Genomic DNA, 18,012 nt, shown 5'->3' on the forward strand with positions numbered 1-18,012 from the left:
AATATTGGCAACAGTAGAAAAGGAGATTGGACATAATTAATTCCAACCACGCTTTGTAGCTCTTCTGAAAGGAGTTTAAGAGCTTTGGATAAATTTACTCAATTTTCTTGAGGACCTAATAACAAGTGATGATGGTTTTGGATCACAGTGGGGTAGGAGAAAGGAAAGGAGTTGGGAACTGATCACACAAACTATTGCTAAAAATACCACGGTAACTAAGGGCCCTTGAGTAAACAGACTTGAAGCCAGCAATCCTCTTGGCAATGTTAGTCATTGATTGAATAATGACTAAAAACTGCGCTTGGTTATTGCCCTTTCATAGTCTCTGAAACCTACAGTTTTCCCTCTTTTTATGATCGAGACCTGCAGATGATGGTGAAAGAGCGTGGCTGATTACAGAGAGTCAGGGCAAGGGAGAGTGGTCAATTTTCAATTCCCTGCTCTGTTGATTTTTAATGGGAATGAAGGCAAATCCTTTTAGTTGTGGGAAGTTGACATCGGGCAGTCAATCACCACCTGGAGATTGACGCTCAGGCAGCAAATTTTAAACTACCCTCCCCATGAGGACCCCCCCCCCCCCCATTGCCTCTTTCAAATTGTGATCCTGACACTCGGACATGTGATGTGAACCCTTCCAGAGAGGAGCAAAGGATGGGGTCAAACAGCTAAAGATGTTAGTTTTGAAAGAAAATTTCAAAAGCAAAAGACATAGAGGTGGGGTTGTGCGTCTGTGTGTGTCTATGTGTGCATGTTGGGAGATGTTTGTGCCATGAGAGACTTTTATAAAATGTTTGCAATCCTGCCGGGTTATGTCATTTACCTCTAGATTTAATAAATCACCAAAAAAGGCAATAAACCCCCTCCTGTTCAGTTGCTGGATGTTTGACAATTCTGTGTGGTTCAGGATGAATCATAAGTACAGGAATTACACAAGACGTTTAGCAGTGCATAATCCATCAATCCTGCAGTCATGGACCAGCATACTTTCAAATGACTTCATCCGACTAGAGAAGGAGAACGATGGCGCCTGATGTGTTGGGTGCTCTGGATCCGTGGAACACATTCAGGCCACCAACACTTAAAATAGTGCAACACTATTTTATTAAGTTAGAAACTGTTGAACAAACTTTCACTGTGGGTTAACACGATGTTAGATTAAACTAAAGACCTATGCCTGTCCGAACCAGCCTATACACTCAGCACATGGTGAGGATCTGTGCTGTAAGCTGTAAGCTCTGTCCTTGTAGGAGGCTGCAATCCGAATAAGCGGGAACTCTGATGCCCCCTGTCTTTATAGTGCGTGTGCTCTAACTGGTGATTGGCTGCGGTGCTGTGTGTGATGATTGGTCGTGCTGTATGTCCACCGGTGTGTGTGTATCTGCATCATGATATACTGGTGTATATTATGACATCCCCCCTTTTATAAAAGAATGTATGCGTGTGGCAATAAATAATGTATGGTGAGAATGTTCCTAACTACGTGTGGGGTGCGAAGACATATTTACAGGACTACGTACATGAGAACTAAGCTATTTACATGGGAAGGTGCCTGGTTTCAGAGTGTCTATAAGTCTGCAAAGTTCATAAATTAAGTCTCTGAGGTGGGCGACGGATTCTGGTTGACCGCCTCAAGGGTGGGTCGAGAGCCGCCAGTTCAGGAGCGGGCTGGACTGCGTCAGAGTCAGGGGGATGCAGAGTGACAGGGAGCTCTGCATAGTCCGTGGCAGGGTCAGCAGGAGGACGAGGCGACAGTGGAGGAACATGTGGAGAGCGTGGAACGAGACGAAGGGCGCGTCGATTGCGGCGCAGAATAGAGCCATCCAGTAGACGAACCAGGAACGAGCGGGGGGGCCACCTGTCGAAGGACAACAGCGGTCGCAGACCAGCCCCCATCCGGAAGATGGACGCGGACGTTGTCATCTTGAGCCAGAGCAGGGAGATCAGCTGCACGGGAGTCATGAGCCGCCTTGTGCTGTGCACGAGACAGCTGCATCCGGCGAAGGACCGGAACTTGGTCGAGGTCTGGGACATGGATGGACGGCACCGTCGTCCTCCGGGTACAACCCATGAGTAACTGGGCTGGCGACAGGCCAGTGGGCAGCGGGGCGGAGCGATAGGCCAGCAAGGCAAGATAGAAATCGGACCCAGCATCGGCAGCCTTGCATAGGAGCCGTTTGACTATATGTACTCCCTTCTCCGCTTTGCCGTTGGATTGGGGGTACAGGGGACTGGATGTCACATGGGCAAAATTGTACCGCCTGGCAAAGTTGGACCATTCCTGGCTGGTGAAGCAGGTGCCATTGTCCGACACTGTGGCGGGAATCCCTCTGAAATCTCTCACCCCCCCAACGGGACTTGGGCCTAGAGCAGAAAATCACGACCCCTGTCTCTCTTTTATCCCCCTCTCTCTCTTTCTCTTTTTCTTTTAATTTCTTTTCCTCTTTTTTTTCCCCTCATCGTTCCCTCTCCATTTTATCTCAATCCGCCTACTTTGATGTTTTTACTAAATGATCTTGTTTTCTGTTTTTAGTGTCTGATTATTGGAGCTGGACCTTGTGGGCTGCGAACGAGCATCGAACTGGCTTTACTGGGGTGCAAAGTGGTGGTGATAGAGAAGAGGGAGACCTTTGCCAGGAACAACGTCTTGCACCTATGGCCATACACCATTCAGGATCTGCGTTCCCTGGCTGCAAAGAAGTTTTATGGCAAGTTCTGCGCAGGGGCGATAGATCACATCAGTAAGTACCTTTCTGAACACTTGGTAACTAACTTCTAGCTCCAACCTTCAAACGATGGAAGCTTTTCTTATTGAACAGTCAAAGAATAATAGAACAGCACAGAAGAAGGCCATTCAGCCCATCGTGCCTGCAACGACCCTCTGAAAGAGCACTCTACCTAGGCCCACTCCCCCACCCTGTCCCCGTAGCTCCATAACCCCACCTAATCTGCGTATTTTTGGACTGCGGGAGGAAACCGGAGCACCTGGAGGAAACCCACGCAGACACGAAGAGAAAGTTAAATTCCACACATTCACCCAAAGTCGGAATTGAACCCAGGTCCCTGGCGTCGAGGGGCAGCAGTACGAACCACTCTGCCACCATGCCGCTGTTTACACATGGTCCCAAACGTCCTACTCTATTCCCACAGCCAAGTGAATTTTTACTTGTTAATTTTTTCACCATTTTAATAAGTAGAGGATTAAGAAAGTAAACTCCATCTGCACCAATGCTAATTTTGGGTTAATTTGCTGTATTCTGCTAAAGAGCCATATTTCTGATTGAATGATTCTCGTCTCTAAGCACTGGTTGTTTTCTTTTTGCTGATTCTCTGTGTTTTGATGACAGGTATTCGACAACTTCAGCTAATCTTGGTTAAAGTGGCACTGCTACTGGGAGTGGAGATTCAAGTTAATGTGGAGTTGGTGCAGTTACTGGAACCACCCGAGGATCAAGAAACCCAAAGTGCGTTCACAATTACTCTCTCTCTCTGCTTCTCCCCATTTCTGCTCCACAAGTGGCAACTGGAATCGTAGTCTAGGCCTTTGTGTGGTAAGCTCATTGCCCAGGCTTTGTCAGCTGCCAGATATTCAACCATGGTGCACATCATCCATTTGTCACCTGGCATCTGTCCGGTTGCCCCCTTTCCTGGTGGGGGTGATTGTACAGTACACGTGGGACTCAAGCGATATTTCCCATGGCCTTGGGTTCACTGAATCGAGTCACAGATTCCCAATGGTCAGTTTAGTTGAGTTTGGGTGTCACCCATGGCTCAGTTAGTAGCACACTCACCTCTGAATCACAAGGTTTCAGGTTTGAGTCCCACTCCGGGCTTTGAGTACCAAAATCAAGGCTGACACTCCAGTGCAGTACTGAGGTAGCACTGCGTTGTCAGAGGGAATGTCATTCAGCTGAAACATTAAACTGAGGACCCGTCTGCCTGCTCAGGTGAGTGGAAAAAAATCTCAGGGCACTATTTCAAAGGAGAGCTGGGGAGGTATTCCGAGTATCCTGGCAATCAACATCACAGGAAAACAGATTATTTGGTCATTACTGTGTGCAGTTTTGGTCTCCTTACTTGAGAAAGGATGTACTGGCACTGGAGGATGCGCAGAGGAGATTCACTAGATTGATTCTGGAGTTGAGAGGATTAGTTTGAGGAAAGACTAAGTAGATCGGGACTACACTTACTGGAATTTAGAAGAATGAGGGTGAATCTGATAAAATTATGAAGGGAATAGATAGGATTGAAGCAGGGAGGTTGTTTCCACTGGCGGTGAAACTAGAACTAGGGGGCATAGCCTCAAAATAAGGGGGAGCAGATTGAGGACTGAGTTGAGGAGGAACTTCTTCACCCAAAGGGCCGTGAATCTGTGGAATTCTCTGCTCAGTGAAGCAGTGGAGGCGACCTCGTTAAATGTTTTTAAGACCAAGGTAGATAGATTTTTAAACGGTAAAGGAATAAAAGGTTACGGTGAGCGAGCAGGTAAGTGGAGCTGAGTCCACAAAAAGATCAGCCATGATCTTATTGAATGGCGGAGCAGGCTCGAGGGGCCAGAGGACCTACTCCTGCTCCTAGTTCTTATGTTATGTTCTTATCTTATCACATTACTGTTTGTGGGAGTTTGCTGTGTGCAAATTGGCTGCCACGTTTCCTAAGTTACAGAAAGGAAAAAGTACGAAACAAACTATTGGGATTGAAGGCAGACAAGGCCCAGGGCCTGATAGCCTACATCCTTGGGTCCTAAAAGAAATGGCAGCGGAGATAGTGGATCCATTGGTAATATTCCAAAATTCCCTGGATGCAGGCAAGGTTCCAGTGGATTGGAAAATTCTAATGGAACCCCCTTTTTTAAAAAGGAAGGGAGGCAGAAAGTAGGAAACTATGGACCAGTTAGTTTAACATCTGTCATTGGGAGATTGTTAGAATCGCTTATTAAGGAAGTAACAACAGGACATTTGGAAAACATAATCCATCGGAGTCAGCCTGGTTTTATGAAGGATAAATCGTGTTTGACTACTTTGCTTGAGGTCTTTGAAGATGTAACAAGCCAAGTGGATAATGGGGATCCTGTAGATGTAGTATATCTGGACTTCCAGAAGACATTTGAAAAGGTAGCTCACAAAGAGTTAATATACAAGATAAGATCACATGGGATTAGGGGTAATTTATTAGCTTGGATGGAAGACTGGCTAAATGACAGAAGGCAGAGAGTCGGGATAAATGGGTCATTTTCTGGTTGGCAAGATGTAACTAGTATGGTGCCACAGGGTTCGGTACTCAGGCCGCAACTATTTACAATCTATATTAATGACTTGGATGTAGGGATAGAGGTACTATAGCCAAATTTACAGATGGCATTAAAATAGGTGGGATAGTAAGTTGCAACGAGGAAATAAGAAATTTACAATGGATGTAGATAGGTTAGGTGAGTGGGCCAAAATTTGGCGGATGGAGTTTAACATGGATAAGTGTCAGATTATCCATTTTGGTCAGAAAAATGGAAAGGCAACTTGTTATCTAAATGGAGAAAACCTTCAGAGTTGTCCGGTGCAGAAGGATCTGGGTGCCCTTGTGCATGAATCTCAGAAAGGGAGTATGCAGGTATAGCTGGTATTAAGGAGGGCAAATGGAATTTTGGCCTTTATAGCTAAAGGGGTAGAGTATAAAAGTAGGGAAGTGTTGCTGCAACTGTACAAGGCACTGGTGAGACCGCTCCTGGAGTAATGTGTAGTTTTTATCCCCTTATTTGAGGAAGGATGTTGTTGCATTAGAGGCAGTTCACTAGATTGATTCCAGAGATGAGGGTTTTTTTCTTGTGTAGAGAGATTGGGCAGTTTAGGCCTAAACTCTCTCGAGTTTAGAAGAATGAGAGGAGATCTCGGGGTGGCGTGGTGGATAAGTGGTTAGCACTGCAGCCGCACAGCACCAGGGACCCTGGTTCAATTCTGGTCTTTGATGACTGTCTGTGTGGAGTTTGCACATTCTCCCCGTGTCTGCGTGGATTTCCTCCGAGTGCTTCGGTTCCCTCCCACAGTCTAAAGAAGTGCGTATTAGGTGGATTGACCAGGCTAAATTGCCCCTCAGTTCCAAAGATGTGCAGGTTAGGTGGGGTAATGGAGTTACGAGGTTAGAGCAGGTGAGTGGGCCTAGGTAGGGTGCTCTTTTAGAGGGTCAGTGCAGGCTCGATGACCTTCTCCTGCATTGTAGGAATTCTATGGTTCTATCTAATTGAGGTATATAAGATCAGAAAAAGTATTGATTGACAAAGTAGATGTGGAGCGGATGTTTCCTCTTGTGGGTAATCCAGAACAAGAGGTCATAGTACTAGGATAAGGGATAGCAGATTTAAAACAGAGGTGGGTGGAAATTGCCTCTCTCAAAGGGTTGTAAATCTGTATAATTCACTACCCCAGAATGCAGTGGTTTCCGGGACATTGAGTATATTTAAGGAGGAGATAGGCAGATTTTAAATTGTTAATGGGTTAAAGGATTAAGGAGAACAGGCAGGAAAGTGGAGTTGAGGCCGAGAGCAGATTAGCCATGATCGTATTGAATGACTTTAGGGGCTGAAGTACCTACTCCTGCACCTAGATCTTATGGCTGGGTTATAAAAAGCACTATAGGAATGCAACTCTTTTCTAATGACCTTGTAGACACAAGGATAGAAGTTTAACTGTTGAAGCCTGGGAGTATTGATGGGCTAACAGTGTCAGAATTTTGCAGCAAGACATGCTGATCGCCAAACGCAGAGAATTATAGAAGCTTACAGTGCAGAAGGAGGCCATTTGGTCCATAATGAGTATTCAAGCTCTTTGATAAAGCTCTCCAATTAACCTCATTCCCCCCAAGCAACCCCTGCCATCCCTCCCCGCTCTTTCCCCATAGCCCTGGAAATATTTTCTTTTCATATATTAATCCAATTCCCTTTTGAAAGTTATTCCTGAACCTGCTCCCACCGCCCTTTCAGGCAGCACATTCCAGTTCATAATAACCAGCAGCATAAACAAATTCTCCTCGTTCTTTCTCCACACCCCAGGTGCTTTTGCCAATTGCAAAGCTTTATTTGCTTTGGACTTCAGGCCATTCACCACACTCAATGGAAAGTTTTATTGGGCTCTATGGAGCTACAATGTGAGGTCCACAAAAGATGATAATGTGCGTCTCCTACTTGGCATTGTACAATGTCCGCTCCTATCCTGTCAAGGTCAGAACCATTAACATTGCCTTGCATGCAGCCCTGAAATCTTTTCAGGTACAAAAATGATGAGGTTAATTTGTCTTCTTCGCAAAGTCAGTGACAAAGTATAAGGGGACATCTGCTAGACCATAAAGTTGAAGAGCTAGCACTAACAGGGCCATGATGGGCCGAGTGGCCTTCACCTTCAGGCTTCTTCGAAGCAAAACTGCTGACTTAACAGTGACTGCTAAATTCAGCTCCTGTTTTCAATGTACTGTGTCCCACAGTTTTTAATGGGGTGTTTAATAACAGCCAGCTACTTATGTTTCAAATATAAATAAATGTTCCCATGTGCTAAATATACAGATGCAAAGAAAATGGAGTCAGGGGGCAGGTTGAGGACAGGAAATCAATGTTTTGTTAAAAAGCTCGGTTTGTGCTCTCCATATGTGGGTGTCGCTTAAGGCCTGCGTTTATTGCCCATCTCCAGAGTCAACCTGAGCGGGTGAACCCCCACCCTGAACCACCCATCGAGGGGTTTGAGACAACGGGGTGATTTCGTCGGGCAGTTGGCCTGAGGCAGGGACAGCGGGTTTCTTTCCCTAGCGGATATGACTGAACCCGTTAGGTTTTGTTTTTGTGACAATCCGACAGCTTGATGGTCACTTTTACTGAGGGCAGCTTTTTATTTCCGGATTTCCTTTCTGTAATCAAATTCTCAGTCTGCCTCGGTGGGATTCGAATTTGAGTTCTCTGGCTAAATTGGTCCAGTGAAAGAAGGCAGCTCACCGCCCCCTTCTCGAGGGCAATTAAGGATGGGCAACAAATGCTGGCTAAGCCAGCAGACCCCGCATCCCGTAAAAATGAAAAAAAAAATAATCACTACACTACTCTACATGGTGCAGACACTGAAAATAAGCTCAAAATTATTTATTTGCGCGTAACTTGAGAAGCCCCATTGGACAAAAGCACAGAGGGTGCTCATTATGAATCTCTCCTCCTGGTGGAATGTGACAGCCATCGGTCATTGGAACAGGAGGAGACCATTCAGCCCTTCGGGCTTGTTCAGCTTTCCAGTTAGTTAATGCCGTTTTGTACTTCAATCTGCCTGCTTTTGCTTTGCTGCCCTTGATCGAGCAACCTCGGTTTGGAAGCTCCAGCTGAACCCCAGCATCCACAGCCTGTGGAGAAAGAGTTCCAGATTTCCACTGCCCTTTTTGTGAAGGAGCGGTGTCTGATTTCACCGTAAACAGCCTAACTCTAATCTGAAGATTGTACCCCACTTGTCCCCACCATAGTTTCTCTCGCTCTCAACTCTGAGAAATCCTTTTAGCGTTTTCAATGCCTCAGTCTGATCATTCCACCCCCTGCCCCCCCCCCCCTCCCACAACCTCCCACCATCTAAACTTGAGAGAATATAATCCTATATCTATGCATTGAAGCAGTTAATTCCAACTTGTGCTCTGAGCTAATTTTTAAAGCCTTGTTGGCTTCTCTCAGTGGGCACTCGCTGCCTTCTGTTATGAAATTGTGACGCACATCAGGGTATCAGTTTCATCTTCCGTGCTGCCAGTGTCATCTAAAACCCTCCATTTGTTCCACTGAATCAGAACAACATGATATACAAATGATCTGCACGCATTAATCAAATGCTCATGGCTCCGGGTATTCAAAGGACCTGTATCTTGACAAATCCATTGAGATTTCTTCAGTTACATGTGCTCCATCAAGCCATCTTGGACATTCCCTTTTTAATTTTGCACCGTACCATAGTCGATAGACAGGGCAGACATTTCCGTCACTGACTGGCCTCTCTGGATGTGATGTGTGCGCAAAAGTCTGGTGAGAGATGTCGGGACAAACCCAGCCTACTCCCCTCTACAGTCCGCCTTCTGTTCCTTTAGTTCAGGGAAGAAAGTTTTTCCACACACGCACCCCCCCCCCCCCAATCTCCTCTGTCAGATCAAGCAGAGTTTATTGGTATCTGTGTCATCCACTATCTCCAAGATAAAAAAGAACTTGCATTTCTATAGCTCCTTACATGACCTCAGGAAGCCTCAAAATGTTTTCAACCAATTAAGCCCTTTCTTTGAAATGGGGTCACTGTTTTGATGTAGGAATCAAGGAAGTCAATTTGTGCACAGCAAGTTCCCACAAACAGCATAGTGATAATGGGTAGATAACCTGTTAGCACTGATGTTGGTTGAGGGCTAAATATGGGTTCAAGACGCTGGGGAGAGGCTACTCACTCCTTGAAATAGTCCCACTGGCTCTCTTATTGTCTGAAAGGATCTCTGTTCAATATTTCATCCAAGAGACCGCACCTCTGACGACGCAGCTCTCCCGCAGTACTGCATTGGGATTGTCACCCGAGATCCTAGCTCATGCCCTCAAGTTTTTGGAATTGTGATTTGAACCTGTGATCTTCTGACTCAGAAGCGGGAGTGGAAGAACTCCGATTCAGGAAAGGGGGAATATTTTCAGGGCAATGGAGAGGGACTAAATGGGCAGCTCTTTCAAAGAACCGGCAGAGAAGAGATGGGCCAAATGGCCCCCTTCTGTGCAGTATCTGGTACTATGCTACATCCTGGTCAGCATGCACCTTCAGTGTTCTGTCCCGTTTTATTCACCAAAACATATGGGAAGCATTCAAACCCTGGAAACGCAATAGAGAAGAGTCATGAGCTTGATTCCTGGGACGAACAATGAGGAAAGATTAGGAAAAGCAGGGTATTTTACCTTGAGGGGACCTTTGTAAAAGTATCATATTTTAAATGTTCATTCTCAGGATATGGATGTTTCTGGGACATTTATAGTCCTTCCCAGTTGTCCTGAGAGGGTGACGATGAGCCACCTTCTTGAACCACTGGTAGTAGATTTGATGCGGCTGAGTAAACTGCTTCAGCAGGCAGTCAAGAGATATCCACATTAATGTGGCTTTGAAGTCAGATATAAGCCCAGACTGGGTCAGGATGGCAGGTTTCCTCCCCGAAAGGACCCTGTGAATCACTTTGATTTTAAGACATATCAGCGGCTTTGGGGTCACTTTCAATTATCCTGATTATGTTTACAATTATTTAGTTAACGATCCGCTTTTATTTTGGATTTCGAGCATCCACTTTATTTTCAGGTGCTGGGAGGCGGCAAGGTGGCACAGTAGTTAGCACTGCTGCCTCACAGCGCCAGGGACCCAGGTTCGATTCCAGCCTTGGGTGACTGTCTGTGTGGGGTTTGCAAGTTCTCCCCGAGTCTGCGCGGGTTTCCTCCGGGAGCTCCAGTTTCCTCCCACAGTCGAAATATGTGCAGGTTAGGTGGATTGGCCATGCTGAAATTGCCCCTTGGTGTCTGCCCTAACCCCCATGACGACCACTGGGAAACCATCATTGATCTTTCCGTGGGGATTGTGGAGTACGAGCTTCCCAGATATGGGGTGGAGGCCACCCGCCTGGGGCTCGTCATGTACTGATATAAAAGCTGGCCCAAAGCATGGTCTAGACAGATTAGTCCTTCCAGCAAGGATTGTACTGGGAGCGAGATGCTGCTTTACGCCGATTTCATAAGGATTGTACTGGGAGCGAGATGCTGCTTTACGCCGAACTTCATACATAGCTAAGATAATGTTCAATTTTGCGCCTGCTTCCTCAAATTACTGAAGTATCAAAAGATAGGTGCGGTTACAAGGATAGGATGGGGGAGTTGCCGTAGGTAGAGTGCTCTTTCAAAGGGTTGGTGCAGACGCAATGGGCCGAATGGCCTCCTGCTCTTTAGGGATTCTACAGTTCTATAATTTGGGGTGGAGTCCTGATATTTGGGGCTTTGGGGAGTCACAGGTTCAATGGGAATGTTGGGTTAGATGGTCTTAGGGGGCCCAGAGGACAATTTGGGATTTTTAAATTCAAACTCTTAAGTATTCTTCGCTGAAGTTGCATTTAAAAAAAATCTTATACGCATTTCTCGGAAAGTGATTTATGCGCTCTTGAATAAATACACCTTTTGGCAGCTTCTTGCCTGTGGCACTGCAAGTGAATAACAGATGTTTCTAAATATCTCACTCCTGACTGATGCGACCATCAATTCACACGAGACGGAGATTTGAAGTGAACAGTGGTTTTAATCAGCTAGAACTGTGCCTGCTTGCGACTGCTCTGTACTGAGTGCCGCCTACAGGCTGCAGATCTATATACCACCCCTGAGGGGGCGGAGCCCACAAGGGCACCAACATAATATAATGTAATGTAATGTAATACAATGGTGGTCCATAGGTGGAGCCCACAAGGGCATCAAGATAATACAATGTAATGTAATGTAATACAATGGTGAATGGTCGCAGTAATACATACATTCACCACACTGACATTATGTCCTAGCTGCGAATACTTATGAAAACAACAATGCCGATTTCAATTTTTCTCAGGATGTAGGTATTGCTACCAAGGCCTATATTTGTGTGCCCGTCCTTCATTGTGAAGGTGTGAACTGTCTTCTTGAACCATTACAACCCATGTTTTAAAAAATTTATTTATGGGATGTAAATGCTTGGCCAGCATTAATTGCCTATCCTTAGTTGCCCTTTGAGAGGGTGGCAGTGAGCTGCAGTCCTTGAGTTGTAGGTACACTCACCGTGCTATTAGAGAGGAAGTTCCATGATTTTGACCCAGCGACAGTGAAGGAACGGCGATATATTTTTCCAAGTAAGGATGGTGAGTATCTTGAAGGCGAACTTCTAAGTAGTGGTGTTCCCTGGTATCTGCTGATCTTGTTCCTTCCAGATGGTAGCAGTCGTGGGTTAGGAAGGTGCAGGTACACCTACAGTGCTGTTAGGGAGGGAGTTCCAGAATTTTTCCTAGCGACAGTCTAGGATTGGCGATCTAGTTCCAAGCAAGGCTGCTGTTTGTGTTTCTGTGGGGCTGCAGTTCTTATGCCCCTGTCCATGTGGATTTGTGAGGTGCTGCTGAAGGAGCCTTGGTGAGTTTGAAGACTTGTTTCACAATGCCTATTTCAGGACCTGTGCGTTGTGTGATTTTGAGATTTGCAAGAAATACACCAGGATTGTGTCCGTCCATTTTTTTAGTATTTTCCTGTTGATAAATATAGTGCGTCGGGAGGGCGCATACAGGAGCTGGGCTTGTCTCCTGCTGAATCCAAAGTGGCTGACTGGGCCCTGATTATAACTTTCTCGGAAGATAATAATAGAGTCATCGCCTGGAAAGTATTTCTGGCACTACAGGAATGTCAGACAGCAGCCCAGCCAAACAGATTGATGTTCTGAATGGCCTCTTCAAGTTTGCCTGAGTATTCAACACATACTTCAAGTCAATTTTAACACGGTGCGTGAAAAGATCATCGAAGCAATAACTGCCCAGGAGACCGTTCCACATAGACATTTGTCATAATTTAAACAAAGCTATGAATAGCAACGCTGCTTCCCTTGATTAGATAAGCTTACACGGCCTAATTCCTTTACTCTGTTTTCATTAGAGTTTGACTTCATTGGAAATGAAAAAGGGATTTAACTGTGAATTGGCTGAATGCTAAGAAAAGGAAAACTCCTCTAGGTTTCTTCAAATGCAACAGTCACCTGTTAAAGGTGTTAATTAGAGGCTATTTGCACAAAAGGCACCGGTTTTAAAAAAGCAATCCTTGGGATGTGTCCGTCGCTGGCAAAGATGCATTTATAGACACCCAGAGGAGCTGGTGGTGGGCTGCCTTCTTGAACCATTGCAGGTTTGATGGAACTAAGTGTCTTGCTAGGTAACTTCAGAAGCCAGTTTGGAATAGGGGGCGGGATTCTCTCAGCCCGGGGCCGGGCCAGAGAATCTCTGCAACCGGCGCGAATCTGGCCACGCCACCCCGACGCTGGGATGCGTTTCTCCACAGAGCGGAGAATCGGCGTCATTGGCGCTGGTGCGGTCAACGTGGCGCCCAGCCGGGGGCCGCTCTACTGAGCCCCCCCCCCCCAGCGATTCTCGATCCGGAATGGGCCGAACGGCCGTGTCAAAAAAAACCCGAGTCCCGCCGGTGTCGTTCACACTTGCTCTCAGCCGGCGGGAACTCCGTGTGGAAGGGTCGGGATGGGGGGGGGGGGGGTCCGACCCGGAGGGGGTCCGACCCGGAGGGGGTTTCCGATGTGGCCTGGCCCGCGATCGGGGCCCACCAATCGGTGGGCCGGCTTCTCTGGCTGGGGGCCTCCTTTCTTCCGCGCCGGCCCCTGTAGCCCTGCACCATGTTGCGTCGGCGCCGGCGCAGAGAAGAGAGACACTGCGCATGTGCGGGTTGGCGCCGGCACCACTGCGCATGCGTCGTCCCCGCGGCACCCAGTTCACGCCGGGATCAGCAGTGGGTTGCTCCAGTGCCGTGCTGGCCCCCTATAGGGGCCAGAATTGCTGATCCTGAGGCCATGTTGATGCCATCGAAAAATGCGACGGCATTTCCGACGGCGTCAACACTTAGCTTCAGGATCAGAGAATCCCGCCCAGGATTAGAGTCACATATAGGCCCAGACTGGGTAATGACAGCAGGTTTCCTTCCCTGTAGGGGCATTAGATAACTAATTGGGTGTTTGCAGAGACCAGATTTCTATTTCCAGATTTTATTAAATAGATTTCAATTTTCAGACTCTTAGGGTGGGATTCTCGGTCTGCATCAGCCCGCCGACCAGAGAATCCCACCCGAGGTCAATAGACTTCTCCATTGTCCGCGGCTCACCCGTGGCAATCTTGAGGCGGGCGTTGTGGATGAATCTAGCCCTTTGTGTGGGTTTTAATTGCCTGTCGTTGAATGATTAGATGAGCGACAGAGCGTGCAACGCGATCATTCCACTGAGTATTCCTTGCGTTTACAGACCACTGTTAAGGATTTGAAAATATCTGCTAAGGTTTGGTCACTTGCTCCTGTAAGTACTACAAGCTAAATACTATGCCAAGAGTTTCATTCATTCATGGGATGTGGGATTCGCTGGCTAGGTCAGCATTTATTGCCCACCCCTAATTACCCTTGAGAAGGTGGTGGTGAGTTGTTTTTTTAAACTGCTGCAGTTGATGTGGTGTAGTTCTATCCACAGTGTTGTTAGGGAGGGAATTCCAGGATTCTGGCCCAGTGACAATGCAGGAACAGCAATAATGGGCGCGATCGAACAGCCAATTTGCACCAGAAAAGCAGCTCGCTGTGATACAACGTGACCGATAGAAGCCGGAGAGACCTTACTTCCGGGATCTACCCGGCTCGCAACGTCTCGCACGATCTAACACAATCTGCGAGACGTTGCTACCAGGGCACCCTCCTGGCACTTCCAGTCTGGCACCATGATAGTGCCAATCTGGTACCCTGGCACTGCCATTTGGGCACCTTGCCATCCAGGTGGCACCTGCCCAACACTTGCATGGGGCACACCGGTTCGATCACCAGCGCATGAAAGATGCTGACTTGGCACCTTGGTAGTGCCAACCTGGTATCTTGGCAGTGCCTCTACCAACTGGCAGTGCCATCTGGGCACCTCTCCACCCAGGTGGGCAAGGTGCCAAGTTGGCATTTTTCACGCAGTGGTGATCGGGCCGGGGGGGGGTCCTGCATAGGTGTTGGGTGAGGACTCGGAGGACCCTCATAGTGAGTTGGGCTTGGGGGTGTCGGGGGTCGTGTTGGGTTCTGGAGATTGGGATGCCATTTAAAAATGGACAGTGGACAGACTTTGGGGAGTCAGGAGTTGTGCTACATGCCACAGTGTCCCATCTTTGACCTAGCTGCCCTTGTAGCTACAGTAATTATGTGGCTGGTCGATGTCATGATAGGCAGGCCAGTGAAGGGTTAATTATTACATCTCAGTGTAATTCAGACACTAGAGGGCACCACCAGTTCTCAGTACAAATATCAGACCTCAGGGAATGCTGGGTAGTTAGCAAAGGAGAAAGATTGATCACAGCACGAGGAGTAGTTTAGATTAGAGAGAGTTAACACAAGGATATCATTAGTGACTGCTAGATTATAGATTACTGTGACAGATTCAACATTACTTTATTACGAGTTATAGCTCAGTAGAGTGTGCGAACTTCATTTAATTAATCGTTATCCAATAAATTAGTTTTGAATCAATCTAAAGATTGGTGGTTTCTTTGTCATCAACTGGCCATTCTGGATCAAAAGGCAAAGAACAACGGCATATTACAACCAAAGGTAATAGAACAGTCGATGGTGTTTCCCAGGATTTATCTCATTGTGTTGGGAATTGCTGAGCATAAATTTAACAGCCATTACTCCTTATAAAATAGATGCAATTAGTTGACTTTGAGAAACCTGACAATGTGAAAGGCATTATATAAACACATAAATCATTACTATTATTTATTTTATTGCTTTGTCAGCTCGTGCCAGGTTATCTAAATGCGTTAAACATCCGTACAATGTTTTATTCCACAAGCCATTGAATTCATTATTAAAATATCAACCCAGTTAGAATTTGTTGATATGGTGAGTTAGTATAAACAGAGTGGCTGTAAGGTTGATGAGGACTATTTAATAATTGCAGAACAGATTAACGTGTAATGCTCTTTACTGTTGGAATAATGCATATGCTGCTTACACCCATAATTTAGGAACAGGATGGCGAGCTGAGGTACGGCCGAGCGATCACCCCGTGTCAGACTTTACCTTTGATGTTATTGTTGGTGCAGATGGACGAAGGAGCAGTTTACAAGGTGAGAAACTCCCAGCAGAGGTTGCTCACTAGCATTCTCCCCCTCACTCTCATTGTCTCTCATCTCTCTACTTTCTCTCTGTGTTTCTCTGTCTGTCTTTCTCTCTGGGCACGATCTAACCAAATTCGAACAGAGGCCAGTGATGAGCACGTTTAGCCGGGTGTTTCCCAGCACTCGCAGTGCGAGAAAAAACACGCTATTTATTGGGATTCTTTTTCAATTCGGGGCCTCAGCAGGGAACAACCCGCCGAGGCTGCACTTAGTCCCATTTCCTGCACTGCCATTCACCGGAACTCCTCAGTGCAGGAGGAGATCGGGACGCCAATTTTAAATTGCGTCCCCCCTCCTCCGCAGTCCCAATTCACCTACAAGTGTATCCTCGGGATGGGGGGACGCGTCCCGTCTCATATGCAGGGCACCCCTGAGCCTAATGCCAGCCTGGCACCCCCCTACCAGCTGGCAATGTCACCCAGGCACCTTGGTAGTGCCAGCCTGACACTCAGGTGGCACTGCCAAGGTGCCAGGCTGGCACCAGCAGTGCCATGGTGCCACCCAGCCCAGAGTGCAAACACCTGGGGGCCTCAGATCCCCTGGGAGACCCCCACAAGTACGGTTCCATCGGGTCCCCTTTTGTGGGGACCTGCACTGAACGGCGCTCACCCAAGGTCTCCAAGGCAAAGGGATTATATCGCAACTCCTTGTGTAGATCAGGGGAGCACATGTTCGAGTGAGACTAGCTGTCTCACTCTAATATGCAGATTTGCCAAATACTGTCCCAGCCCACAATGAGGAACCCTTAACTCTGCATTTGACATGCATTGGCTGTGATCAGGAGATACTAACACTGGTGACAGGACCAGGAAGTGTTCTGTTCCCTGTGTGAGGTACCTCACCCCAACAATTACAGATTTCTCAAATCTTAACCGAATCACCCCACACTCCAAAAAAATCTGCTATTGAATGCAAACTCCAATGAAAATTGGCTAATATAACATATTAGACGTGTTTAAGAGAGCAATAAAATAAAATCATCTGTAAAAGTAAATAGGCGAGGGCTTGTTTCTGTGAACACTGTTGAAACAGCTGTGATAATACATCTGTATTTCAGGATTTAGAAGGAAAGAGTTCCGTGGGAAATTGGCCATTGCCATTACTGCCAACTTCATCAACCGAAACACAACTGCCGAGGCCAAAGTTGAGGAAATTAGTGGCGTCGCTTTCATCTTCAATCAGAAATTCTTCCAGGATTTGAAGGAGGAAACAGGTGGGTGTTGACCTACCACTCGGCTCTCCAAACTAAACAGCTTTGCGACGAAAACATGAGACTATACTTTGGGTGGAGTGAAGGTGAAAGTGTCACTTCTCTGGCTGTACATTTTCCTGATAACCGCAGCAGTTAGGGTTGCTTCCGACATTTCTCAATCACTTCCAAATCCAAGCTCCCTCGATACTGCAAAATCCACCTTTCACCCCTGTAGCAGAGTCGCTAGGATCTGTGGAAGGCTGAATCCATGGGTTTTTCGCCCAGGAGAAAGGAGTTGGACTCGGGAAGTAATGAGCTAAAATGGCACAGAACCTACAGCAGCGAGACAGACCATTTGGCCCAACTGGTTCATGTTAAGTGTTTATACACCACACAAACCCTCTTCCGCTCATATCATCTCTTCCCATTGGTTGGGAAGTCCAGGATAAGGGGCTATTGTCTAAAGATTAGAGCCTGACCTTCCAGTAGAAAAGTAGAAAACATTTTGACAAACTAAGAGCGGATGAGTGTTGAAATTCTCCTGCAAATAGATTTAGATTTATTGTCACGTGTACCGAGATACAGTGAAAAGTATTGTTCTGCGTACAGTCCAGGCAGATCATTCCATACATGAAAAAACATAGGATATTGAATAAATACACAATGTAAATACATAAACATTGGGTGAAGCATAAGGAATATAGTGCTACAACAGTAGAGACGATGCGTAGAGAGATCAGTTCAGTACACAAGAGGGTCATTCAGGAGTCTGGTAACAGCAGGGTAGAAGCTGTTTTTGAATCTGTTCGTGCGCGTTCTCAGACTTTTGTATCTCCTGCCCGAATGAAGAAGTTGGAAGAGTGAATAACCTGGGTGGGAGGGGTCTTTGATTATGCTGCCCACTT

The 18,012-nt window shown here is 46.7% G+C and overlaps 1 protein-coding gene across 1 annotated transcript in view; it reads left to right on the forward strand.

Annotated features, from left to right (window-relative positions):
- The window catches only part of LOC140384457 (F-actin-monooxygenase mical2-like), a 371,552-nt gene that overhangs the window by 69,455 nt on the left and 284,085 nt on the right, over positions 1 to 18,012 (forward strand). The window contains exons 3-6 of the mRNA XM_072466174.1: positions 2,531 to 2,738; positions 3,345 to 3,461; positions 15,763 to 15,864; positions 16,973 to 17,128. Of these exons, the coding sequence (XP_072322275.1) occupies positions 2,531 to 2,738; positions 3,345 to 3,461; positions 15,763 to 15,864; positions 16,973 to 17,128 (583 nt within the window). The remainder of the gene's footprint in view (positions 1 to 2,530; positions 2,739 to 3,344; positions 3,462 to 15,762; positions 15,865 to 16,972; positions 17,129 to 18,012) is intronic.

Source organism: Scyliorhinus torazame, chromosome 10 (assembly GCF_047496885.1).
Source record: "Scyliorhinus torazame isolate Kashiwa2021f chromosome 10, sScyTor2.1, whole genome shotgun sequence".
Lineage (NCBI taxonomy): Eukaryota > Metazoa > Chordata > Chondrichthyes > Carcharhiniformes > Scyliorhinidae > Scyliorhinus > Scyliorhinus torazame.